Source organism: Brassica oleracea, chromosome C8, assembly GCF_000695525.1.
Source record: "Brassica oleracea var. oleracea cultivar TO1000 chromosome C8, BOL, whole genome shotgun sequence".
Lineage (NCBI taxonomy): Eukaryota > Viridiplantae > Streptophyta > Magnoliopsida > Brassicales > Brassicaceae > Brassica > Brassica oleracea.
Genome location: NC_027755.1, coordinates 40,713,666 through 40,738,497, shown reverse-complemented (window position 1 = coordinate 40,738,497; position 24,832 = coordinate 40,713,666). Strand labels below are relative to the sequence as shown.

At 34.4% G+C, this 24,832-nt stretch overlaps 4 protein-coding genes across 5 annotated transcripts; all 4 read right to left on the bottom strand.

Moving 5' to 3' along the window:
* Positions 1-4,378: 4,378 nt before the first annotated feature.
* Positions 4,379-5,978, bottom strand: LOC106312524 (vesicle-associated membrane protein 721-like). Its single transcript, XM_013750085.1, has 5 exons — positions 5,688-5,978; positions 5,222-5,363; positions 5,029-5,149; positions 4,798-4,860; positions 4,379-4,707 (listed from the first exon to the last, which is right to left on the bottom strand). Exons 1-5 carry the CDS (start codon positions 5,878-5,880, stop codon positions 4,564-4,566), a joined length of 663 nt encoding a protein of 220 aa, XP_013605539.1. The 5' UTR covers positions 5,881-5,978; the 3' UTR covers positions 4,379-4,563.
* A 1,102-nt stretch (positions 5,979-7,080) lies between these two features.
* LOC106312817 (ubiquitin carboxyl-terminal hydrolase 2-like) lies at positions 7,081-10,517 on the bottom strand. Its single transcript, XM_013750478.1, has 3 exons — positions 10,366-10,517; positions 7,623-10,026; positions 7,081-7,535 (listed from the first exon to the last, which is right to left on the bottom strand). The coding sequence occupies exons 2-3, from the start codon at positions 10,022-10,024 to the stop codon at positions 7,295-7,297; spliced, it is 2,643 nt and encodes an 880-aa protein (XP_013605932.1). The 5' UTR covers positions 10,025-10,026; positions 10,366-10,517; the 3' UTR covers positions 7,081-7,294.
* Positions 10,518-11,645: 1,128 nt separating this feature from the next.
* LOC106310617 (high mobility group B protein 15-like) lies at positions 11,646-14,432 on the bottom strand. Of its 2 annotated transcripts, none has more exons than XM_013747843.1 (6): positions 14,248-14,432; positions 13,409-13,565; positions 13,042-13,120; positions 12,803-12,959; positions 12,622-12,735; positions 11,646-12,551 (listed from the first exon to the last, which is right to left on the bottom strand). In XM_013747843.1, the coding sequence occupies exons 1-6, from the start codon at positions 14,258-14,260 to the stop codon at positions 11,728-11,730; spliced, it is 1,344 nt and encodes a 447-aa protein (XP_013603297.1). In that variant the 5' UTR covers positions 14,261-14,432; the 3' UTR covers positions 11,646-11,727. The 2 variants fall into 2 exon arrangements, with proteins under 2 accessions (XP_013603297.1, XP_013603298.1); XM_013747844.1 differs by having other exon boundaries at positions 12,661-12,735.
* Positions 14,433-21,315: 6,883 nt separating this feature from the next.
* LOC106308277 (uncharacterized protein At1g04910-like) lies at positions 21,316-24,239 on the bottom strand. The gene is made up of 9 exons (XM_013745427.1): positions 24,168-24,239; positions 23,912-24,079; positions 23,678-23,772; positions 23,461-23,556; positions 23,319-23,400; positions 22,926-23,037; positions 22,575-22,867; positions 22,362-22,491; positions 21,316-22,288 (listed from the first exon to the last, which is right to left on the bottom strand). The coding sequence occupies exons 1-9, from the start codon at positions 24,173-24,175 to the stop codon at positions 21,635-21,637; spliced, it is 1,638 nt and encodes a 545-aa protein (XP_013600881.1). The 5' UTR covers positions 24,176-24,239; the 3' UTR covers positions 21,316-21,634.
* Positions 24,240-24,832: the final 593 nt, after the last annotated feature.

Genomic DNA, 24,832 nt, shown 5'->3' with positions numbered 1-24,832 from the left:
TTGTGAGAGTATAAGAAATACCAATAATAATGTCACGTGGCACACATAAAATGATTAGATAAATGTGTTACATGGAAGAAAATGGGCAGAAAAGCTAAATATGGGCTTGATAACGTACGAATAAACATATATAGAAATATATCGTGAATTTCTTGATAACCCTTTTTGCAAAAATATAATTTGTGAGAGTATAAGAAATACCAATAATAATGTCACGTGGCACACATAAAATGATTAGATAAATGTGTTACATGGAAGAAAATGGGCAGAAAAGCTAAATATGGGCTTGATAACGTACGAATAAACATATATAGAAATAAAAAACAAGTCGAAAAAAAAAAAAAAAAAAAAAACAAGAAACAAATGTCAACCCTTATAATCTTTGCCTTTCTGATGGCCAATAATACTGAAATTTTCATTTAGATAGTTAAAATAAGAATTAGTTCAAAAAAAAAAGATAGTTAAAATAAGCAAAACCCCACACTCACATGCGACATGCCATCAAATGCAATATGTTTCCCCAACCCATTCATTACCCAACAGATTTATAAAATCTATTCATAACTATAAACTTGATTCTCCTGTAATATTTATTAAATCTACTTTTCTAATATTCCTTAATTAATACAAATGCATCGCTTCTAACAAAAAGAAAAGCATGATATTATATATAACTTGTTTGGTAACCTAACAAAAAGATAAACATTGATTATGAAATATTAATTTTTAATAATAATTGAATACACATGATTTATATGTTATTTTTTAGAACCGGATTTCAAAGTTGATCCGGATCACCAGTTTTACCGGTTTTTTGCCGGTTTACCGGGTTTTCTCAAATCCGGTTTTTAAACCGAACCGGACTTGGCTTCTTCAACGAGTCACGGTTGGATCGGTTCGACTGTCCGGTCCAGTTTTCAAAACCATGTGTCTTATGATCAGTAGAGATATTATGTTTTATTTGATTTAACATTTATGATCACTAAGTTTTTTTAATCAATCTTTCAATTATGAAAAAGTTCATTTTGTGTGTGTGGTTCTATGATCTATCTCTTGGTTTTGTTGGATACTTTTTTGTATAGTTAGAAGTCTTATATGATGACTAGCAATTCAAGTTTGATACTTTTTGTGTAATTATTTTGTTTTTTTTTGCCCCAGATGTTTGTATAGAAAAAAAGACAAATAAATGTTGTAACCCAAACTTTATGGTTTGCTTTTCTTTTGTATAAGAATTAGAAATATTTGTAACTATTTTTCCAGTAATCAACTAAACACATGTAATGACAGTTCATAAATTGATAAAAAAAATTTATTTATAGTTCATGTATTAATAAGTAACTGTAAGATGATCGTATGTGTGAATAAAACACCTAATTTTACATATTCAATTATTTTTATATATACATCCATTTCAACAATCCAAGAACTAGTTCAAACTTAATCAACCCATTATCCAATTAAAATGAATTATATCTTTTGTCAATAAATTTCCCTAAATCATGTATCGGTCGGTCCTCAGAAGTTCGAAACTCTGAAGATAGACAAAAAAGAACTGTGCTTCTTCTCCAAGCTGAAATCGACTACTAATTATCATATAGCACTGGACTTTTTATGACCTTGGTCAATATCCATCTCTTGGCAATATTGGTTCGCAAGGGATCAGCATCATCAGTTGCAAGAAATATAGCAAATGAAGAAGCATACATATATGTCTCTATCTATACAAAACTAATGGAAGCGGTTTAACATTAGAATGACTAGGATTCAGACCCCCGCGGTTCGCGGAGGAAATAACATTAAATTTTAAATATAGTTTGAAACATGATGATACACAAAAATTACACAATTTCACTTTAGAATGTATCTCTGAAATCCAGGCTAAAATTAATGTATTATAGAATACATAAACAAATGTCACTCATACTACCACTTTTTATCTATTTCTGATATATGTATACATACATTTCTAAATGAACTATGAATTATACCATCAACAATAAAATCATTCTCATAATGTTTAAGTCATCTAATAGAACTAATTAACATTCAGAGTTTACATAATTGGCTAACATAATTAGTCAATTATAAAAAATAATGTTTTAGATTACGAAAACTTAAAAGTTAATAATATAAAATATTGTTATGGTGTAGAATTTTGTATGATGGTTGGAGATAAAAATAAAGTTTGACACTAAAACACCAAATTTGGTGTAATTTAAACACTAAATTTGGTGTTATCGTTGGTGATGCTTACATGTTTTAGATGACTACTAGCATATTAATCAAACCTTCATCATAGTTTACACGTCAATTTTCACTTAATACTTTTTTTTGAGAACCACTTGTGCTTTCTGGTAAGAGATAAATTATATCATTCGTATGATAAAATCAATTCAAAATTATTTGTAGCAATTTTTAATCCAATGAATATTGCATCATAACAATGAAGAGAATATTTATAACTCTTATTGCTAAATATATATACACAATATGCAATCAGTACAATTTAAAGAAAGAATAATGTTATAACCACAAATAGCAATTTAATATGCAATCAGTATATTATATTTTTTGAATCTATTGCGACCAGAATTCTGAATATATACAATAACTGTTTCAATTTTATGATTTTCACAAGGAATCGACAATATAAACTACGAGACCGAATACTGGAAAGAAGCGGGTAGCAATAAAGGAAAACTTTTTCATTCCTCTTGGCCAGGATGTTCACTCGTCATGCCCTTCTTCGCCTCCTCCATTAAGTTAGCTTTTCATGACAAGATACTAGAATCGATGAATCAAATAACTAAGATCACAAACATGTTGATGAACTCATTGTTAGTTTCTTCTTTTTATTTTATTTATGTAGTCACTCTTTTAACAAAAAGAAATATAATTAAACATAATCTTTTCAATTTAAAAGACGTGTTGATTGATATGTTTATTTACCAGGTTGCTTCAGCTCATTTTATATCTATAACCAAATTTACATATCTTAAAGAATGGTTTCCAATATGGTTAATACCTTCTTTGTATTATTTTATTTGAAGACTTGGTATTTTATGCACTTCATGTAAAATTATTTTTTTGATTTCAATAATTAAAAAGTCGACCATAAGGACACAGTCAACATAGTTTTTATAAACAATGTACTACTATTTGAGGAAAAGAAAATTTCTCCTGCAGATCATAAAATTCTTGCTTTCAGAAAGAAAAAAAAAACATAAAAGCCAACAAATCTGGTTGCTTCAGTACCACTTTTAAATACATAGAATTTTATGGCAGAGGAAGCAATGAAACAGTTTTGCTACAACATACAAGAGTTAAAAACGATTTGTTAACTAAGGAATGAATTGGATCGTTCCTGTGGATATGTCTACAATATACACAATCAGTTATCTCCAATCTAAAAACATAAAATGTCTTCGATTATGACTGGTTAGACAAGCTTATGAATCATTCCCGCTTTCCACAATTGTGTACGCATACACACATGCCCTTTATTTTGATACGAGTGGCCATTGTATGGAGCTCACAATCGCATCAACTGATGGTACATCCATCCCCGCAATAATGCTAGGAACTTGTGTTACTAATGGCATTGCTGGTGAACGCTCCATAGTTAACAAGCAATTCAGTACACCAACCTTGGCATTTATCTTTAGGCGAACATTGGTATACACGTACGCTTGGAAGCATTCGTAAAATCAGACGAATTTAGTTGTAAATACTACTTATATTCATTGACGTCTCTCTAATATGGACGCCAAGTCAATTTGGAAAGATACCTTTACGCTACTATGATAGAGCGAACAGATGACTTGTATTGAATTGTTGTTTCTACATATATTCTGAAAGAATGAGAAACTTAACAGGGACAGTAAATTGAGTGATCGCAGAGAAATACATCAGAAAATTCAATAGCGACAATAAATTCAACAGATAAATAAAACGAAACTGAATTTACTGAAAAAGAAGGGAGACAATAAACTCATCAAGGACAATATTGCAGGGAAATATATAGGAAATTGCACAAACTCAATAGGGACAGTAAACTCAACATACATAATATGAGAGTGGAACTACCTGAAAAGGAAAGAGGGTTATAGGAAAATAAGATCTTCTGTAAAGAATGTCATCAAAAAGAAATTTAAAATCCAGAGAGATAGAGAGAAAAGAAAAATGAGAGAAAACCTCAGATAAATCTATCTCTTCAATATATAACATTCTGAAAAGACACGTCTCTTGAGAAAAAATGACGAGTGTAGGGGTACGGACAAATTGTACAGTTTTTAAGAGGCACTTTGCACATGTATGACTTGGTGAGATGAAGACGTCGATTTCTAAACTGAATCTAGACGTCATGTTTTTGTTCTTAAACAAAATTTACCATTAGATTACATTTTAGGAACAAATATCACCGTTAGATTTTGCATTTTTTTTCTTATGAAAAATGATGACATCATCAGATTAATAAAAATGGTTTGCTATTATATATAGATTACGATGACCGAGTGAGAGAAAGATTTCAAGAGAGATTTTTTTAAACTTTTATGGGGCTCTTTAACACTTGAAGCCATGGCAAACTGAGAGCACGATTATGAGAGTCAGTGCGACGATGATGGCGAGAACTATGAGTTTTATCTTCATGTTCTGAAGCCACATCTTTCTTCTCATCTGTGTCCCCGTTGTTCTGAAGTCTTGTGCCTACAGCATTTTATAGTTTAACCAAACATGAGATACGAAAATATTGGTGAACCAGCTTCATATTTGTAGATAACTGCAAGAGAGTCTAACCTGAGAGCGAAGGTTCTCGGTTTTGTCCACCAGAAGCTCAATTTTCTCACCACGGTCAAGAACCTGCATATGAATTGAGTTTCATATTTTTACTCGTTTTACAGCAAAAAACATGTGTGACATTGGTAACCAAAATGAACATTTCCTTCAAGATGTGATTGCAATAGATACCAAAACAAGAAACTTCAGTAACTTAGTCTATTGGAAACGCAAAAAGGTTCAGATTCAAACCTTCTCGATGTTCTCCATCATAACACCCTTAACTTCAGAGACTTGCGCTTTCACCTTAGCAAGCTTGCTAATCTCATCAGGATGATCCATACAATACTGCATGTGCTCTTTCAGCTTAGACCTTCAAAAGTAACCAAAACAAGAGTCAAGTCCAAAGAGAAACAAAGAGATAAATCAACAACATTATACATACCCAAACTCTTTATTCAAGCTGTTAGCCTGAGCAGTAGCAGCCTTCCCACCACCATATCTCTTGCTAAAATCCTCTTTCACTCTCTCCAGAAACGCCATCGGAATCTGCCTCCCCGCAGAATCAACCGCAACAACACAGTACGCTGCACACATCACGAAAACAAAATCAACCTCACGTGTAGCTGAGGATAAATCAGGTGATAGCAATAATAAGCAAATAAGTGTCAGATAATGTTGGTGTTCTTCTACATAGTGTCAGTTACAACGAATCAATCAATAACTATAAACTATTCCGGTTCTAACTAAACCATTATCTAAATGTGTAAACCACTTCATCATACTTAATAGAATCAATCAATCAATCAATAACTGAGCATCAAATCTAAACCCTACCGAAAACACTCAAATCTACTCGATTCGATAGATTCCAATCACCGAGAGTAATAGGTAAAGCGATAGGGACTTACTGAATCCATCTTCGACGAGGTAACTGAAGGTGTGGCCGTCGCAGGTGTAGGTGAACTTGTTGTTGGAAGAGGGGAGCTTCTGGAGGCACTGTGCAGCGACGGAGGTGAAGTTGCCTTTGAAATCAGTGAACTCCACGAGGATCACCGTCCCGCGAGCGACGAAGCTGTAGATCAGCGATTGTTGTTGCGCCATTTTTTTCGCGAACCCTAAATCCTCGATCCGATTGGATGTGAATTTAAATGGGCTTGTATCGCGGAGAAGCTAAGTAGAGATCTATTAGGAGTAAACAATTAGAAAACGAAGGACTAGAAGAAGAAGAAGAAAAAGTATAAACGAAGTCAAGGGTAAAGGAGTCATTTCGCCTAAACAGATAAATTGAAGGAGTAAACAATTTTAAACTTCGGGTCGGATTCTGTTTCTCGATTTCATGATGTTGGACGTAGATAATTATAGTGGGCTTAAGTGCAATCAATTGGGCTCTTAAGTTTAGATGTTATTTTCTTAATATTAGCAATTCAATAGCTGTACTTGTTTTTGATATATATACATACATTTTTTATGTAACTGTTGTGTTTGTATATTCACTAGCTAGATTTATTATTTTTCTATCAAACTAAGTATATAAAATATATTATAGAAATGTGGGTAACCATTCAACTTTCACTTCAGTTTTCATTATTCAGTTCTAAAAATATAAGATCCTGATATTAGGCTTGGACGCTTGGGTATCCGCTGGGGTTCAGATAGGATATTTCAGATTCCAGTTCTAATTTGAATCACACCCTATATCCTATTCTAGTAAATTTATAAATATGGATCATGTTCAAATATAACACATCAGTTTTAGATCGGTTTTGTATCACATCTTAGAATTCATAAAGTAATCATATATCGTTCGGATTCGGGTTATATAGGATCGGTTCGGATAACCCGAAGTAAAATCTAAAATTTAAAGCAAAACATAAAATATATACTTATTTATATAGAATTAGGTATTTAAGGCACTTATTTAATTTTTAAATACTTATTTTTAGATATCATATTAAAATAAGTATGAAATTGAATATATGAATTATATATTTATGTTTCAAATACATATATTGCACAGTGATTAGGACATTCGGCTTGGTTTCTTCGGATATTATTTTGATTTTTCAAGTTATCCGTTCGGATTCGATTAATAAAACTTCGGATTCTGATATGTTTGTAACACCCTACAATATTCATTTGAGTATTTTTTACATTTTAGACCGGATACAAATCAGTTTTCGGGTTCGGTTCATATTTTATGACCATGTCTAGTTGATATGATCCAGACCCAAACCAAACCTCATTTTCGGTTAGATTTTTCACATAAATGTACCTAGGCCTAGTTGTTGGTATGAAATCAAGTTAATGCCAGATTCACCATTGATTACATTCTATTGAAATGTAACATAGTTGAGAGCCTCGAGTATATCCAGACATGTTTCTGATAATACATATAATGTTACTCTGAAACATAACAATAATAAAACAAAATTAATGGTATTGATCTAATGTGATCCTCAAAAACGCAACCTGTAGTGAATGAAAGATCAAAACTCTGTTTTGCAAAAATGTAATCTCAGACGATCCGTTCGTAGAACAAGATGTACGCTTCTGAATGCAGAACCTTGTCCAAAGAAACCTGACGGACATGTGCATCGCTTACGTTATACCACACACTTGAGGAAGAGGAGTCACTCTCTTTAACTTTCTTACCTCCTCCTCCTCTAACATACGCCACATAGTGACCTCCTCTCATTGTCCCTGAATGCTCCACCAATCCAGCTAATCTATAAACCGGCGGGTCTTCTCCACTACACCTAAACGAACCAACAAAAAACAAAGAAACAGTTTCATATTGTGAAAGATTAAGAAAAACAGGTCGTGTAGAAGAGGGGAGATGTTACCTTGGGTCCATATAGTGTCGAAGATCGATGACTTCTTTGAAAGCAACATGTCCATTTAACTTACTTAGCCTACCACGCAGGTCTTGGCTGAATCGCTTTAGATGAATGGTTAAGACAGGTGGAACTTTGTTTAAAAGTACTCTTTTAGTTGCATCTCTTTTCACTGTTATCACTTTCTTTGAATCTTCTTCGCCTTCGGATTCACTGTCATTAGAACTCATAGCTTCTCTTCCACTATCACTTGGATCTTGCTTCACATCGGTTTCTCCCAAAACTCCATCTTCATTTTCACTCACCCATCCGTTGCTGCTGGTGTTGCTTGATTTTCTCTTTTCTCTCAACCGTTGGAGTTTCAGGTTCTTTGAACAGTTCTCGCAATTCCAAGCATTGTCGTCAGACAAAATCTCAGGCTTAGTGAAATGAGCTAAACACCTCTCTACAGACACCGGTGAATCCGAATCATCTATTTCTTCAGGATCAGACTCGCTGCTGAACGCCATAAAACCAACAACTCCCGAAGAAGCTTCAGGCTTACAAGGAGGTCCAAAAACAACAGGCCCTTCGGTAACCTCAGGCTCATCAAATAAACCGCCTAAACCAACAAAATCATTGTTTTCTGGTTCTTGATTATCACCACTAACAAATGAAGATGAAGCCTCACCCTCATCATAGGAAGATACGTTTTCTTTGTATGGCATGTAGAGGACTTGTGAATCTGCAACCATCAACGGAACCTCTTCCTCATCCCAAGGATTCACCGAGGACGAACTTTCCCCTAAACCAGGATCCAAACCAATGCAACTATCTTGACTGATCTCAGCAGAAATAGCGCTTGTAGCTGTGCATTCATCAGACTGCGTCGCTTGTACATCTTTTTCATCTGCCTTTGCAAACTCGTCACTATCTTGTATCAGTCTCTCTGCGTTACCTTCTGAAGCCTGATCACCCAATGAAACTGAAGTATTGGCAGGAATATTTGGACATGGAACAGTTTGACTAGCCTCAGGTGTTGGGGTTTTATCACTAACGCTATCTTCCATATCAAGATTTGTCTCATCTCCAGCGGGTTCTGGTGCAATAACGTCCAACCAGAAGCTATCAAAAACAGTATCACTTTGTGCTACATTCTCTGATGCCTCCTTATTGTCAAGAGTTATAACCGAAGGAGTCTCTGAAACCGCACCATTGTCCGAATCAGCTGTAGCAACCTTAGCTGGGAGGACTTTTGAAACTTTACTCACCTTTGACACATTCTTAGCGGTTCTCTTTGGTGGAAACTTACCTTTCTTTGCTCGAGAAAGGGCTTGCTGCTTCTTAGGAGGAGTTTTCTTAAACGGTACAGGTAAAGAAAGATCCAAAAACGGCTCATAGATTTTCGAGGAATGCCCACACTCAATACAAGAAACAATGCTCGAAGTCTCGCCTCCAAACACAGACTCCACGAGAGTAGCAGTAGTAGTAGCCTTCTCATCATCATCACAAACACCACCACGCCTCTTCCTCCAGGCAGATTCTTCCGTGCTCAACGAATCCAGCAAACAGCGCAGCAGCTCGTGGCTGTCATGCTGGTCATAACCTCTAAACTGCGGCGCCTTAGCGCAGAACGTCGCAAAAAAGGCTCTAGGGTTTACAACACTCTTTAAACCCGCCTCTGGCTTCATCTCAGCGAATAGTTTCCTTAAAGAAGAAGCAAGAGGTAGACCAACACCAGACACATCATCCTTCAAGAAGTGGGATCGTAACTGATCTAAAGAGAGAAGATTCTGCATTATAGAGTTAAAGAAACATGTGTTCCCAAGGTTAACTAAACCTCTCACAACATAACCATCACTTTCTAATTTGATGTCGGTAGTGAAACTCCCACTTCCTTGGGCATCATCAGATGAAGAAGGAGCTAAACTGTTTAAAGACCGTTCTTTCATCAGTTTCACAACCTCCAACAACACATCTTTCTTCTCACCGTTAGGGAGAAGCGAGTTGCAGGGGAAACACCATCTCAACTGAGGATTCTCCCATTGAATCACCAAACGGTGACGTGTCATTCTGATATGCTTGAGGACATGACTCTGCGGTAAAGTTGGCAAACCAACGCCTCCGCAGACATAACAGCCACATTCCAAACAAACCCAAATAGCTTTTCTATCAGAAGAAGAAGAAGGAGAATGTTTCCCCTTATTACTACCTTTTCCTTTCGCCCCTTCCTTGCATTCATGACACTTGATCACCCGGGAAGACTTAATCTTCTCTAACACTTTATCTAAATTAAGACCCTTGTCGAAATGCACACAAGCTTGCTTCTCCTTAACTGCCTCCTCAGCTATTTCACTAGGATGTTCAGAGACCTTCTTGGTGAGATTCTCCTTAGTTGGAGTTCGAGCTTTCTTCTTTGCTTTCTTCCCCATGGCTAGAATGTAATAAAAGAGGAGTGAGTGATTCAAGTTGTTACATCAAATGAAAATTATGAAGCTAAGCTGTGCATAATCAAAGATCCTAAGACAATTTTTAAAAAAGTTTTAAAGCTTTTTGAGGGAGCTGACAAGTGCCCATTCAAATATCCAATCCAGGATTCTAAGGAACTATGTAGTGACTAGAAACTAAAGATTCAGAATCCAACGAACTAGGACCTAGCAGGCATCGAAACAGCTACGATTCAATCTTATTACTACTCAGCTGAACCACAATCGTAATCGGGAACAAAGCAAATTAAAAAAAAAAAAAAAAAAACAGAATCGAGAGATTTTACCAGCAAAAACCTCAGGATTTAGGAAGAATCGAGAATTAGGATCTGTGGCTTAACAATCACTGAGGGTGGGGAGACTTGTGTCGTCGTCGTTGCTGCTGCTGCCGCCGTCACAAAGGGGATCGAGAGTCAGTCATGTGAAAGGATTCGCTACCGATGAACCAGAGCAAAGGCTTGATTGATTGGTTCATACTTAACCGGTTGTAATTTACAACCGGTTTGATTACAGTTTCATACCGATTACCGTAGAATCAATTAAAAAATAGAGAAAATACAGGAAGTTTTTTTTCAAGTAATTTTGTTATTATTAAATACTTAAATGTAACAAAACTTACAAAAAAAAAACAAGAATTTGAAGTTTTGAACTCATTATTAATTTTTTTTGTTCTTCAGATATTTTACATAAGGATTATCTCTGCATTTTTAGCTAATAACATCTCCAATGTATTATTTTATTTTAAAATAAAGAACTCTATTATAAAAATTATTTTACTCTAATTTATTTATCTATAATAGAATTATTTTATTTTAGAGAGAATATAGAAAAATATTACTTTTATATAACTAGAGCTGGAAATAACATTTCTCTATTTTTTCTCTTCAAAGTATATAAAAACTCTATAATAGAAGTATACATTAGAGTAAATATATCTTTATAATAGAAAATCTTTATTTTTAAAAAAATAGAAAAATAAATATAGATATAAATTGGAAATGGTCTAAGCAAGGAAATATTCTTATTCTTTTGGAATTCTAAGTCGTCTTGTTTTGTTGCATAGGGATAAGTTCTTCCTTATCTTAAGTTTCAGTTTTATTGGCATTATTACAGAAATAATTAGTTCAAAACTTTAAATTTGTAAAAATCCAATTCTTCTTACATTTTGTTGGTATTTTTGGAGTGCTAAAAGCTTAAAAGTCTTGTTTTGTTGCATAGGAGCTTCTTCTTTATTTTTATTTTTTAATCAATTTTACTCTATCTAAATAATAATACTACAAAGGAATAAGCTCCTGTGCAACAAAACAAAACTTTTAGGCTTTTAACATTCCAAAAGACCAACAAAATGTAAGAAAATTTGGATTTTTACAAATTTGAAGTTTTGAACTAATTATTCCTGTAATAATGCCAATAAAACTGAAACTTAAGATAAGGAAGAACTTACCCCTATGCAACAAAACAAGACTTAGCATTCCAAAAGACCAACAAAATGTTTTAAAATGTTCACTCCTAAACAAACATGCCTTGTTGTAGAAGAAATCTAAAATAAAACAAAAGAGAATGTCTTATGCCACAAGTAACCATATAAAAGCCTTGCCTCTCTCTAACCTTCTTACCTGCGGCACCAAAACGAAACAAGAGAAGAATCTTCAGTTCTGCTGAGCAGCCACCACCACAGCCGGCTCTTCATCTTTCTTCACCGGAGACGTTTCCATCACAACAACATCACTGGCTTTCTCCTTAGTAGCCACCACCATCTCACTCGGATTAGGGTTAAGGTTCACACCTGAAGGAGCAAGAGATGGCTCCTCCATCTCAGCATCAGAATGTGGCTCGCTTTCCCCCGAGACACCGCTTGAATCCCCTTCTTCGTCTTCTTCTTCTTCTTCTTCTTCTATCGGAAGATCAGCTTCAGCAATCTCTACATTCTGCTCAGGAAGCCTCTGCTGCAACGGAACAGCATTACTTATAAGCTGTCCTGTCCTAAGCCTCTCTCTGTAGTCTTCCATCTCAGTTCTGTACCTCTCTTTATCCTCCATGGCCTTCCCTTGGTACACCAATCTCTCTTGCTCATTGAGCTTGTTCCAGAGCTCACCAATCATCCTGCTGATCTCCCTATCCTTACCTGGATGCAGCGGCTTCAGCCTTGCGTGCTGCTCGGCGAAAAAGAAGTTATAACCGCTTCTGTTAGGTTTAGGATGAGCAGGATCGCGTCTCTTGATCTCTGACTTCTTCCTTCTCCTGCGGCGCTTCGTCACTCCTCCAGTAACAACCCCCTGAGGATAAGGACCATTGTTGTTCCAAGCGTTGGTGAAGCCACCGAGATGACTCTGATGAGCAGCGACTGTGTTCTCTGGAACAAGCTGATAGAGAACTCCTTTGAGCTGCTCTGATCCCATTGTCACAGTTACAAGGTAACCGTCTTCGAACTTCCCATCCACAACTCCAAACACATCAGCACCATTTAAAACTCCTGAAACAATAACTGACAGTTTTTAGTAAGTCATAGTTATAAGACTATTTGTTTAGAGAGTGAGAGCAACCTCCAGGGTTGATCCTTGGTTGTGGTGTAAAGGCTAAACCTTGAAGCTCTTGTGGCGGTCTCATGGCTCCCCCCTGCATAAGCCCTGGTGCACCAGATGGGGTATGGAGAGAGTCTACAGAAGAAATGGTGTTAAAAGTAAGCTCAAGTGAAAAAATGTGTTGTTGTAATGAGTTAAAAACCTGGAGGAATGTGGCTGTTGGATCTGAAGAAATAGATTTGCTCATAGTTGTTAAGGAGGGAGAAGTAGTATTTGCGCAGGACATATGATGCGTTTGTAGCTGTTGGAGGAAAGACAAATGTTGCAGTCACTTCTTTCCATCTCCTTTCATGAAGTATCTGTAGTAGTACATAGAAGGTACATGATCCCAAGAACAATGTGTATAAGCCTGGAGTTAGACCATAGTTTGAAATAACATACCTTATTGATTCCACCACGAGAGGTTACCTCAACAAAAAGCTTGTGCAAGTCCAAATCTCTCCCTCCTATGATGGGAACCCTATAATCACATAGTCAACATGAAGAATTGTTAGAACTGGAAGCTAAATGTCTCCACTGAATTATTGACCTTGGCCCAAATTGTTAAAAAAAAAAAGTAAAATTTATCATGTTTTCTTAAAGAAATGTTTATATCCCCGAAAATCTCAAATCCGGCTCTTTCAAATGCATCACACAAGAAGCAAAAGAACCAATGCAAGCAAAACACAAGAACATATTTGGTTAGAATAACTACAAACTTACTCTCATAAGTCATAAGAAAGAGACAAGGGAAAAAAAAGTGACTTACATGAACTTAGTACTCAACTGAGAGTGTAGCCTTTCCAATGAACCCATGAAGAGCTTAGGGTCAGCAACCACAGCTTCATACGTTGCTTCAGGTGTAATGCGAATATTGTCCATAGGAACTGACCCTTGCTTAAGACAAGAGCTTGATGCTGCCATCCCTTTACACACCAAAGAAAAAATACAAAAAGGTAAACACTTTAAAGACCATTAACCCTCTTTACCAACCACAAAACCTTCTTCAGCATTTACTTTTCTGCTTATTAATGAAACAAAAAGTCAGAGACTTTAAGACTCTGCATATCTAAAACTCAAAGATACACAAGCAGATGATATTATCCATATATATGATGTAATGATGAAAACAAGTATATATATGCAAAAAAAAATAAAGGCTTCAAGGAAAAAGCTGCAGAGGTCCCTCCATGATTCTCCTCGTTCCTGTTTCTTATATGCAAAACAAAAACTGAATAGACAGATTGCCATTAAATGTAAAAGGGACTTGTGCTAGAAAAGCAACTACACTTTTAAGGTTTCAATGACAACGACACATCTAAGCCCCACCCCATCTCTTTCTCTGTCTCAAAAAGGGGATCTTTGTAGGAACACAAACCGAGACAATCCTTAAGAGATATCTAAATATCTAAAGACAACTTAAGCAAAAAAAGACAACTTAATGTCCAACAACAGTCATTAGATCTCTGTTTGTATGACCGCACAAGGAATAGATTTTTGTATAGATGCAACAGAGAAAACGATGATAGTATATAAACAAAGGCCATACGACAGAATGATGATAAAATAATAGTAGAGAAAGGTTTAAAAATGAATAAAAGATCTCACCTTTGCTGACCATTCACCCTTGAATATTCATAAAAATCAAACCTTTGGGTTCCTTTTAATGGTGAAGCAGTGCATAGAGAATATAATGGAAGGTACGTTGATGCGTATGTTTGAAGAGGAACCCAGATGAAGCAAATAAACAAATGGGGAGGCTATAAAATAGGTCAGATTTGTATATTTACCAAAGGGTGATGAGAGGATTTGAGCAATGAGAAATAATGCAACCATATATAAGGGGAGGAGGAAAATTAGATTTTGAAGATTGGCCACAAAAATCAGTTTTCAAAAATTTGTATTTTAATATTTCTTTGTGGGTAAATATAGGCCAGTGAATTTTATTCAAACCCCAGATTTTATATAAAACAATAATCATGCATATAATCTTGTAACATTTGTTCGAAGTTGTTATGTTTGAGTGGTGCAGAATCATTGAGCTATAAATTAATTAGAGCGGTTTTTATCAAATAAAGTCAAGAAGCAAAAAAAGGAAGATATATATACACAATTTTAAAATAGTTATAATTTGATATAACCTTTTCTAAATTTATAACAGAGACAAACAAAAATGAATTATGATGATTTTCTTTATTTGTTCTAAATGATAAGACTTAGCATGTAAGGCATATTCAACTTTCCAAGCATACATTCCTAGAATAGTCCAAATAAAAATAGAATATAATTACAATTATTGTCTAAATATAGGTAATAATAATTATATGAACTAGTTACATGCATTTAGTTAAGTGGTTAAAATTGTATACTGTATATGTTCATTTTTCCATCAGATATGTTGATTCAATTTATTTTTTTGCCAAAAGATTGAGAAAATATTAATCCTTAAAATAAAAAAATATCTTATCAAATTTTAAGTATAGTAATTGGCTAGAATTTTATTGATATAAGAACACAAAGAAACATATTCTGTTTGTTTTTCTCTGGATTATGAAACTAACCTTTAAATCATATTCAATTTGCTAAGCATGTATTCCTAAAAATATTCTTGGTCCAGTAAAAAGTATATGACAAAATATTATATGTATTGCTCAATTATAGATGATGTTTGGTAATTAATTTAAGAAAATACATGTATTTGGTTCAGTGTTAAAATGTATATCGTATTTGTTTATTTCTATCAGAGTTGGATGCCATTTTCCAAAAACACTTTGCAAATAATATATAAGACATTTAAGAAAACAGAATATAAATATTTTGCCAGTTCTAACAACAATAATTTAATAAAATTATAGTTACGTTATCATATATAACTTTGTATGTATATATATAAATACATAAGAAACAATATATTTCAAAAAAAGGGAGTGGGATACTAGGATACGAGTGCAGTAACGTAAGAATGATATTTCATTAATAAAAAACGTATGAACGATATTTTATAGTTCTTTCATATTATATGCTGATAAAATATATTTATTACATGTTCATGTGATTTTCATTTTCAAATCTGGATGTTATTTCGAGCCCTCGTAACAGTATAATTTCAAAAAGTGAATTTGATATATAATTCATTATTGTATTTATTACTGAGTCAATTTTTATTTATTTAGCAGCGAGTGAATTTTGTTTTTTTCACATATACAGTATATATCAATTTTGTTTATGATGCCACAAATACTTATTCTAGATATGCTAACTTTTTTAAGTTTGACTTGGGCACATTTCATTATATCGTTTAATAGTTGATTAAACTCAACCATACATATAGCAAACAATGGTATTACAAAAAAATATTCTGTTAAAAAATCGCTTAGTTTTTGTTATGAATGTAAATAACCAAACTACTTGCGCATAGTTTAAGGAATGAAATGCAAAATGATGAACTCAAAATAAAAGTCCTTTGATAATATTTTTGGTTAGATTTCTCACTTTTGTAAATGTTAGTTTATCAGTTTCTCTCTAGTCTATTTATAATATCAACTAGTAAGATTCATGCACAGTTTCTAAAGGTAAAAGTGGGGAAAATCTTAAGAAACGGATATTTTATAATATATCTCTGCCTTTTTAATTTATCTTATTAGTAGGATAGATGTACATTTTATTATTCAAATCCATCTCAAGAATTTACAAAATATCATAGCTGATTTTGCATACATTCAAAACATAATACAAGAATAACAATTAATATTCTTGTGTAAAAAAGCTATTTTACTCAAATGGAAAGCATGAATTATTGTTTGATAATTTTTGTATAAAAACAGCTAGTATTTGTGTAAGAAATTAGTAAAAACAGCTATTTTTTTGTGAGTAAGAAAATATCATCAATTGTTGTTTTAGTAGCTGTAAATTGATATTTTTTCATACTCATGGTAGCCATTGGGTATGGGCATTCGGTACCCACTCAAGTTCGGTTTGAATCTATTCAGATTTCAGATTTTTGGAATTAAATATTCAGTCTCATTCGAATGTTTACAAATTTTGGTTTGAGTTCGGTTTGGATATTTGCGGGTTCGGATAACCCATTTAAATTATTCTGAAAAATTAAAAATTCATACATGCTTTAATTTTTAAAATCTTTAAAACTAAAAATAATATAAAATATATGAATTTGAATAGTATATGCAAAATACCTAATTTAACACAAGATAGGTTTGACTTGAATATTTGAATGGAAAGTCAATAGATATATCAAGTACTTTTGGTGTTTTGAATATTGTTTAGCTATTTTAAATATTTATTTTTGACTATTTGTATATATTTCCAAGTATTTCAGACAACTTCAAAATATCTTATATATTTTGGATATTAAATCTAAAAAATAATTAAAATATTTAAGTATATAAATCTGATTCGGATATATTCGGATTTCAGTTCAGTTCTGATTTTTTAAATATCAAAGTTTTAAACCCGATCGGATATTTAACCAATATATATTCGAGTTTGGTATTATTTTTTTTTGGATCGGATTCGTTCTTTGGATTCAAATTTTTTGCCGAGCCCTAGTAGCCATCAACCTTTGATTCGGTAATCTGCATTTTATTGATGAAATTACATTTGTACTCTTTTAAAATCCCTTTTTCTTCTTTTTAATCTATGGACTAGAGAGACATTAAGTTGTGTAATATTTGTTTCTATCTCTCGCTACAAATGAGAAACACGTAGGACATATACCTAGCAAAGCTGGGATTTGTATTACTTGCAATGTCGATGAGATTCATATCGCTTTTGATCATCCATGTTAGTCTTTCTCTTGTACTTGTGAGTAGTGTCGTCGTTGCAGCATCCCACAAGATGGTAAGTGTTTTGGAAACCTGCTTGGCCAATACCATCACAATATAAGAACATGAAACGAATCAAACCTCACATCAGGGTAGACACGGAGGGAGGATCAGAAGGAGGCAAACTCTCCGTGACGGATGAGAGACGGTGTTGAGTATACCGGTTAACGGGTTGATCAGTTAATTGGAACTAGGTGTTTAATACAAAGTTGATTATTTAAACATAAAATTAAGAAAAAAATAATTTTGTTTATTTTAAATTACATTTAATAATATATATGTAATATATTTAAAATTCGAATCTTAGATAAATTTTTTATCTATTTATTTTCGTTAAATGTATTAAATAAACTTTTATAAAATTACTAAAAAATCATATAAAAATTGTATAGTTATTAAAAATTATAACTAAACAATATTTATAAAATTTGCAGATATCTAAAAGAAACTAATGAAATTATGATTAACAATTTATTAATTTTTTAAGAAGATGTAGAAAATTTTGAAAATATTAGTAATAAAAATTGTATAATTATAAAATTAAATAATGTATTTCGAAATTTATAATGCATATTTCAATATATTTATTTTAGCGATGATTTATGAATTATTATCATATTTTAAGAAGTTTAACAAAAATATAAATCAACATTAAATGTAATGTATTAGTTATTGTCATATTCTATAAATTTTACCGAAAATATATGTCAGTAATAAATGTGATTATCCATGTCATATTAATTATAAGCCATGTCATCAATCTGGTTAGCCATGTCATCAATTTTTTTGTTAAAATGATCGTAGAGAGGACATGTGGCAAAATCACTTCGCAAATATAGTCTAGGGGATATTTAAAAACAAATGAATAATGTTATTATTATGAACTTCTTAAAAATGTCAAAAATTATTATGAAAAGTGACATAGGATTCGAAACTGGTTTACTGGTCAAAGAAAGTTTATAAACCACTAAAACATTACATAATGGATGTTAAATTCTTGGTATTAGACAAAGAGATATTATAAATACAGAGGATATGAGTTTGCTTGCAATAATAGGTGAGAGCAAATTAAAGGAAAGATTGCCAAGACTAAGATGAACAAGATACCTAGCTAGAGGAAGATACTTGTACCTCGTCTGGAGAATTGGACAAGGGATTTGTAAAGATTTTCATCTTTGAGTTCGTATTAGAGGGGCATCTCATCAACAAAGTAATAACCACTAGGCCAAATCACATATATATATCTTATTATATAAAGCATTGATAGAAAAAAAAAAATCAAACCATGAAAAGTTTTATTTATGTTCCTAGAAAGCGAACAATTTAGTCATCCCTGTTGATAATAACTTAAACGAACCTAAGTAGTCAACACCTCAGCTAGATCTGCTTCATGAAGCATTTCAAAAGAGCCGAGTATTGTTCTTTGCAACAATCTCCAAAGAACTCTTGAGCCCTAATAGGAGATTCCTCCTCAATGATGGATTCAAATTCTTTCATTACTTGTATTATTGGCATGGGAAAAGAAGGTCATTTTATAAGTTTGGTTTTAAAACAAGGTTCAAGACTAGAGACAATCTTAAGTTTGGCAATATGATTGAGTTTTGAAAGCATTTGACAATTTTATGCGAGTATACATTACATGAATATATACATATATACCAACGCGTACGTTTACTACCGAAAAAATAATAAACGAAGGGTTACAAAATAAAATCATACATACATATATATATAGACCAACCAAATAGTGTGTCCTAATGCTTCTATATGTGATTACCATGCATATTTGCTTTCACTGCTTGTCGTTGCCAAATTAATCCCCACCACTGCTGCGCCTTACAGCTTATCCTACAAGAAAATTCAGAATCTACTACAACTTAAGATGATTCAGTACTAAAACTCATTAACCATTTACTGCAAAACAAAACAAGACATCTATAACATATTCACCCAATTTTATTCCAGAACTAACAGAGTTAAGAAGCAGAAAATAAATAGTAGAACTGAGTTGATCTCAATGTGTATGTACCCGTTTGTAACGATGTATCTTGTCACCATACCGGTGGCCTCTCTCCTTTCGTCTGTCTATGTTCCCCTTCTTCTCGTGCTATCCGAGCTACTTCCCGTAATGGTCGAATAGTATGCTCTCGTGGTTTCTTAGATAAACAGAAAAGATTTGAAAAGCAAATAAGAACTTGTTTTGTAAACCACAAACCTTCCTTCTCAGCTTCGGCAAATAACTCCTTCTCAGACTGGTGTGTATACCAGAGTATACTTAGCACATAAGATTGCTAATAATATAAAAGCATGCATGCTGAAACTCATTTAATACTTGTACCTCGTTTCGAGATATTGGACATGGGGTTTCCCATATGTTACGGTGATTCAAATCAAATTGGGTAAATTATGGTAAAATGAGAAACACGTGCTGGGATTGATTTGTAAAAGACTGAAACATCAACAACTAGGGCAAATCATATATTAAAAAAAAAAAGCATTATAGAAAGAAAAAAAAACTCAACTATCAAAAGTTTTATTTCTGTTCCTAGAAAGCGAACAAATTTAGTAGTAAAAAAAAAAAAAGAAAGAAAAAGAACAATTTAGTCATCCTTGTTGATAAATAACCTAAAGGAACCTAATAAGCCTTTTAGCAAAAGTAATAAACCCAGGACCAAGTTCCTCTTCTTCTTCTTTCAAGCCCTCCTCGATGTGGCAATCCATACAAGCCAAGTATTGTTCTTTGCAACAACCTCCTTCTCCTTTCGTTAAGAACTCGTGAACCCCCAAAAGAAAACCTAAATCCCCTCCGGGAAAGATGGATTTAGCTTCCTTCAACACTTGTTCGTCAATAATCTCGTTATACTTATGATAGTAATCAGAGTGGGCTTCCATACACTTCAACATGGCTATCTGCTTATCCGGCTTATCCCTATCAGGGCATTCCGCAAGTGCCATAAATGACTCTTTGCAAGCACCTCCTTTCATGTAGTCCGCAAACTTATCTTCTGCTAAGTCAGCTGTTTTGAAAACAGCAGTCACCGCTTTGGTAGTGATTTCCTTCATCGTGGGAAGAGTCAGCGCACACTCAATCAGCTTATTATCGGCTTCTTTGCAACCGTCTTCATGCGGAGAAGAACAAGTGGTGGACGGCGGGACTTGGTCGTTTGAAGAATGGGACTCAGAATTCACCATATTCGCTTTAATGGTGGTGGCTGGGGTTTTAGACAAAATAAAGTGACATTATATATACATGCTGGGGATCTGAGGTTGCTTGCGATGCAAGGCGAGAGAAAAAAAAAGAAATATTTCCAATAACAAGATACCTAGACAAAAGTGACATTTTATAGATACATGGGATCTGAGCTTGCTTGTGACGCAAGGCATGAGAAAAAAAGAAATATTTCTATAAATGGGTCTTTGACCAAAGAGGGAAATATTATCAATACAAAGGCACTCGAGCTTGTTTGGAATGCAAGGCAGAGAGCCACAAGGAAATTTTCCAAAGAGAAAAAACGAAAAAAGTACCAAAAACATCTTGGCAACAACATCCTCCTAGTGACTATAATATTATTTTCATGCTTCTAGAAACTTTTAAACAGCATCCTCTGGGTATTTTGTAAAAGTCATCTTCTTCCCAATTAATGTCTGTGGATATGAGTTTATCAGAAAGAGCTTGATAAGATTGTTTATTTCAATTCTTTTTAATATCTGTGATTTGAGCCAGAAAGAGGAAATGACCCGTTAATTAGCCAAGCTTCCAATACATTCAAATATTGCTGCATATAAGCATATTACAACTTTCAAATCATATGATTACGACAATGATAGTGCAATAAAAAAAAATATTTTGATTAATTAATAACATTACTACGTTAACAAGATTGTCATTACAGTTTTTCTTCTAGCGATTATATAGCTACCTTAAAACGTTACATAAACACCAAGTTACAAAAAAGGCGTACATCAGCTCATCATCAAATTTATGATATTGAAAAAAAAAACGAATGTTTGTCGAATCTCTATCACTTCTCTTAGATGTTGTTACAAATTTTGAAAGAAAATTTCAAATCTATGTTTAGTAAAGAAAAATGTATACTTGTTGAGCTAGTGTGAACAATGACGAAAGACCTCTCTCTCTCTTCTTCTGCTCTTCTTTATCTGAAACAATTTTCAAAGGCTTTACACAGTTCAAAGATTCCTCGCCGTCCTAATCCAACGACCGTGGAATCTGTCTGAGAAGTTGAATCTGAATCTCCAACATTCTCCAACCGGCTGTCTACAACACTATCCGGTGGGCATTTGTCACCGCCCTTCTTCGGATTCACCTGACAGAAACACTCAGGCCATGAGTTCGTGTAAAACGATTCAGGAGACACGCGTCTGTGAGGCCCTCCAAAGTTGGTCTTCATCATTACTCGTCTCACCGCTTCTTCGAATCCACCCGTTTTCTTTTTCTCTCTAGCTACGAAAACCGGAGCTAAACCTTTCCTGTCCGGTCTGATTGTGGTACGGAAACCGTAGTAGAGGCGATGGCCTAAGAGATTGTTGGCGAAGTTGCTCGGCCCATCGTACGTTGGCATGAAAATGTCGGACATGAGACAAACCATGTAATCAACAGCTGATCCTATTAATCCTTGTGAGTTTGGTGACAGCTCCTCGGAAGAAGGGTCCACCGAGCTATGGTTGTCAAGCCGTGGGAATAAGGTTCGAAACGGTTTCATGAACCGTTCCCCGCCGAATAGTTCGCCAGCTGCTAGGTATATCCTTGTGGAGTTGTCGAATCTCATTGCTCGTAATATAAGACCTACCTGTGCACCCACCCACAAGTATCAACCAAAATGTCAAATGTTGCATTTTCTAAAGATAGTACAAAGGAGTAACCTCCTCAGGGGTCAGTGGACACTTCCCGATAGCACGTCTCTCGTTGTAGATAAGCCTTTTCTCTGCGAAATTTTCTTTACGGTACTTCTTAAGTGTCTTCTGTTCCTCAGGGTTGAATATGTCAAAGCACCTGCAGATAATAGTTCCCATGTTGCTGATGTGTATATAAGATGATAATACAAAGGCAGCCAAAGTCTTTGAAAAGGAGCATACCCTAAGAATGCCAACATATCCATTTCGAAACGAAGATGGATGGACATGAAGTGCCCGTGTGATCGGAGTTTGTCAACAATCGAATCACTCAACTTCATGATGTGTAGCTTGAATCTCAAAGCGTGGTAGTTCACTCTGCACCTTAACCGTTGATATTCAGGATTGTCAATTTCCTCTGCCAACCGATGTGAGAAAGGTGTAAGGTAGATAGCGCTATGTTGTGTCATAGCCTTTAGAGCAGTTGTAAGGTACCAATCAATAGGAGCATCTCTAGGAACACAAAAGTATATAATCTTTACTTTCAGACTTCATGCTTATATGAAAACAAAAGCTTTTCTTTATGTTTGTTACCTGAAAAGCTTTTATCTTCTTGTGAACATCGGGGATCATTCCCACAATCTTAACATCACACTTGAGTGTCTCAATAAAGTGTTCAACATCATATATACCTTGGAAACCACCACTGGGAATAAAACAAACATATATCAGATAATACAGATATACACTCAAACAAGTTATGCAATGGTTTTTGCTCTTCTGAGCACATCAACACCTATCCTTAACATTTTAAGAAGAAATCGCTATAAACTTATGTATCTGTCTGATGATACTTAGAAAGACATGCAAATTGCATTTTACCCTTACATTTGTAGCCAGTAACAATTCCAGAAAGTCTAATATTTTCTAGAAATAATGCTATTTAATAAAGGGACTATAACTAGTCCTTTTGCAACAGAAACATACCTGTCATCATGCCAAAACGAGTTTGCATCTAATTCGGGCAACACAAGTGTAGCATTCATGATTCGGGCAGCAAGTACTGCATCTAATTCGGGCAACATCATCCACATGTTAATATCCGTCACATCCAAGTGTAAGTAACGACCTTGATCATACAATAGCACACATACCGCACTACGTTGCTGATTCAAACCACCATTACACCGAACACGAAGATAGCCATTCGTCTCCTCCGTAGGAGCTGCAAAAAGTAACCAAAAGATTCTAATAATCATCATTCCAATCCTGGAAAAGCCCCAATACTTCCGAGATAAAAGCACAGAGTGAAATCTTTACAGGTCAAAAACATGAGATGAACATACGAGGCCAGTCAGATCGTGGAGCAGAAGATGGTCTCCAACCACCAGACTCAGCACTCTCCCACAGCTCTTCCACCACATTATTACCACAAGAAGAACTGATATCTCCAGCTACAAAATCACTACTCAAAATCCATACTCTTCCACATCTCTCTACTCAAGTATCAAATGCTTAAATCAACACAAGAAGAACTTATAACTTCAGCTAACAAATCACTACTCAAAATCCATACTAACATAACAACCTTAGATGAACGCGCAGGCTCGCGATCGCGACCGACGTTAGCTGAGAAGAGAAGCGAGAGAGTACAGATGAGTAGAACGATGACTCCGATTGAGAGCTTCGCCGCCATCCCCTTCGTTCCAGCTCCTCCCGTCTTCCCGTGAATCCGATGGCTCCCTAATCTGCAACATCACTCACAAATCAACACCCGATCCAAATCGATATCATCGCTATAATTGCATCTCAGGAACCAAAAGAGGTTCGATCTACCTTCGCATCGCGTTCGCAATCAGGAAGAAGACAAATATCTTCTTCTTCTTCTCCAGTGATTTGAGAATTTGGAGTCGCAGGAAACCGGAGTCGGTTATCTGGATCAAACCGGCCGGTTTATGATTTTGGAATCAGTCTTCATTGATTCTTGATTCTGTTGATTGTTTTTAAAAATCATAAAAAAATCGTTTGGAAGTAACTAATAAAATATCTTTTTTTTTGAACTGAACTAATAAATATCTATTAATAATAAAAAAATAAAATGACCGTTGTAATATTATTAAGGGCAAATCTCCAAAATAACACATTTCTAAGTTTATATCACAAAAATAGCACTCAAAAACTAAAATGACCAAAATAGCACCTTTTTAAGTTTATCCTTTGAAAATTTTAATTTTTTTATTTTTCAAAATTTGAAATCTTATCCCCAAAACCTCATTTCTCAACTCTAAACCCTAAACCCTAAACTCTAAACCCTAAACCCTAAGCCCTAAATCCTAAACCCCACCCTTTAACTCTAAACCCTAAGTTTGTGACTTTTGATAAAACATTAAGTGCTATTTTTGTGACTTTTGACCTTGAGTGCTAGTTTGGGAACATAAACTTGATTTAGTGCTATTTTTGTCTTTTTCTCTAATAAAAATATGACCGTTGTAATGATCTAG

Coding starts and splice junctions, on each gene's coding strand:
- LOC106312524 (XM_013750085.1), bottom strand. CDS start 5,880: ATGGCGCAACAACAATCGCTGATCTACAGCTTCGTCGCTCGCGGGACG. Junction 5,150..5,221: donor AGCTTGAATAAAGAGTTTGG/GTATGTATAATG, acceptor TTACTTTTGAAG/GTCTAAGCTGAAAGAGCACA. Junction 4,861..5,028: donor TGATGGAGAACATCGAGAAG/GTTTGAATCTGA, acceptor ATTCATATGCAG/GTTCTTGACCGTGGTGAGAA.
- LOC106312817 (XM_013750478.1), bottom strand. CDS start 10,024: ATGGGGAAGAAAGCAAAGAAGAAAGCTCGAACTCCAACTAAGGAGAAT. Junction 7,536..7,622: donor CGACACTATATGGACCCAAG/GTAACATCTCCC, acceptor TGGTTCGTTTAG/GTGTAGTGGAGAAGACCCGC.
- LOC106310617 (XM_013747843.1), bottom strand. Junction 12,960..13,041: donor CTCGTGGTGGAATCAATAAG/GTATGTTATTTC, acceptor GTACTACTACAG/ATACTTCATGAAAGGAGATG. Junction 12,736..12,802: donor CAACAGCCACATTCCTCCAG/GTTTTTAACTCA, acceptor TTTCTTCTGTAG/ACTCTCTCCATACCCCATCT.
- LOC106308277 (XM_013745427.1), bottom strand. Junction 23,038..23,318: donor TCGTTTTGGCATGATGACAG/GTATGTTTCTGT, acceptor TTTTATTCCCAG/TGGTGGTTTCCAAGGTATAT. Junction 22,868..22,925: donor AGAAGATAAAAGCTTTTCAG/GTAACAAACATA, acceptor CTGAAAGTAAAG/ATTATATACTTTTGTGTTCC.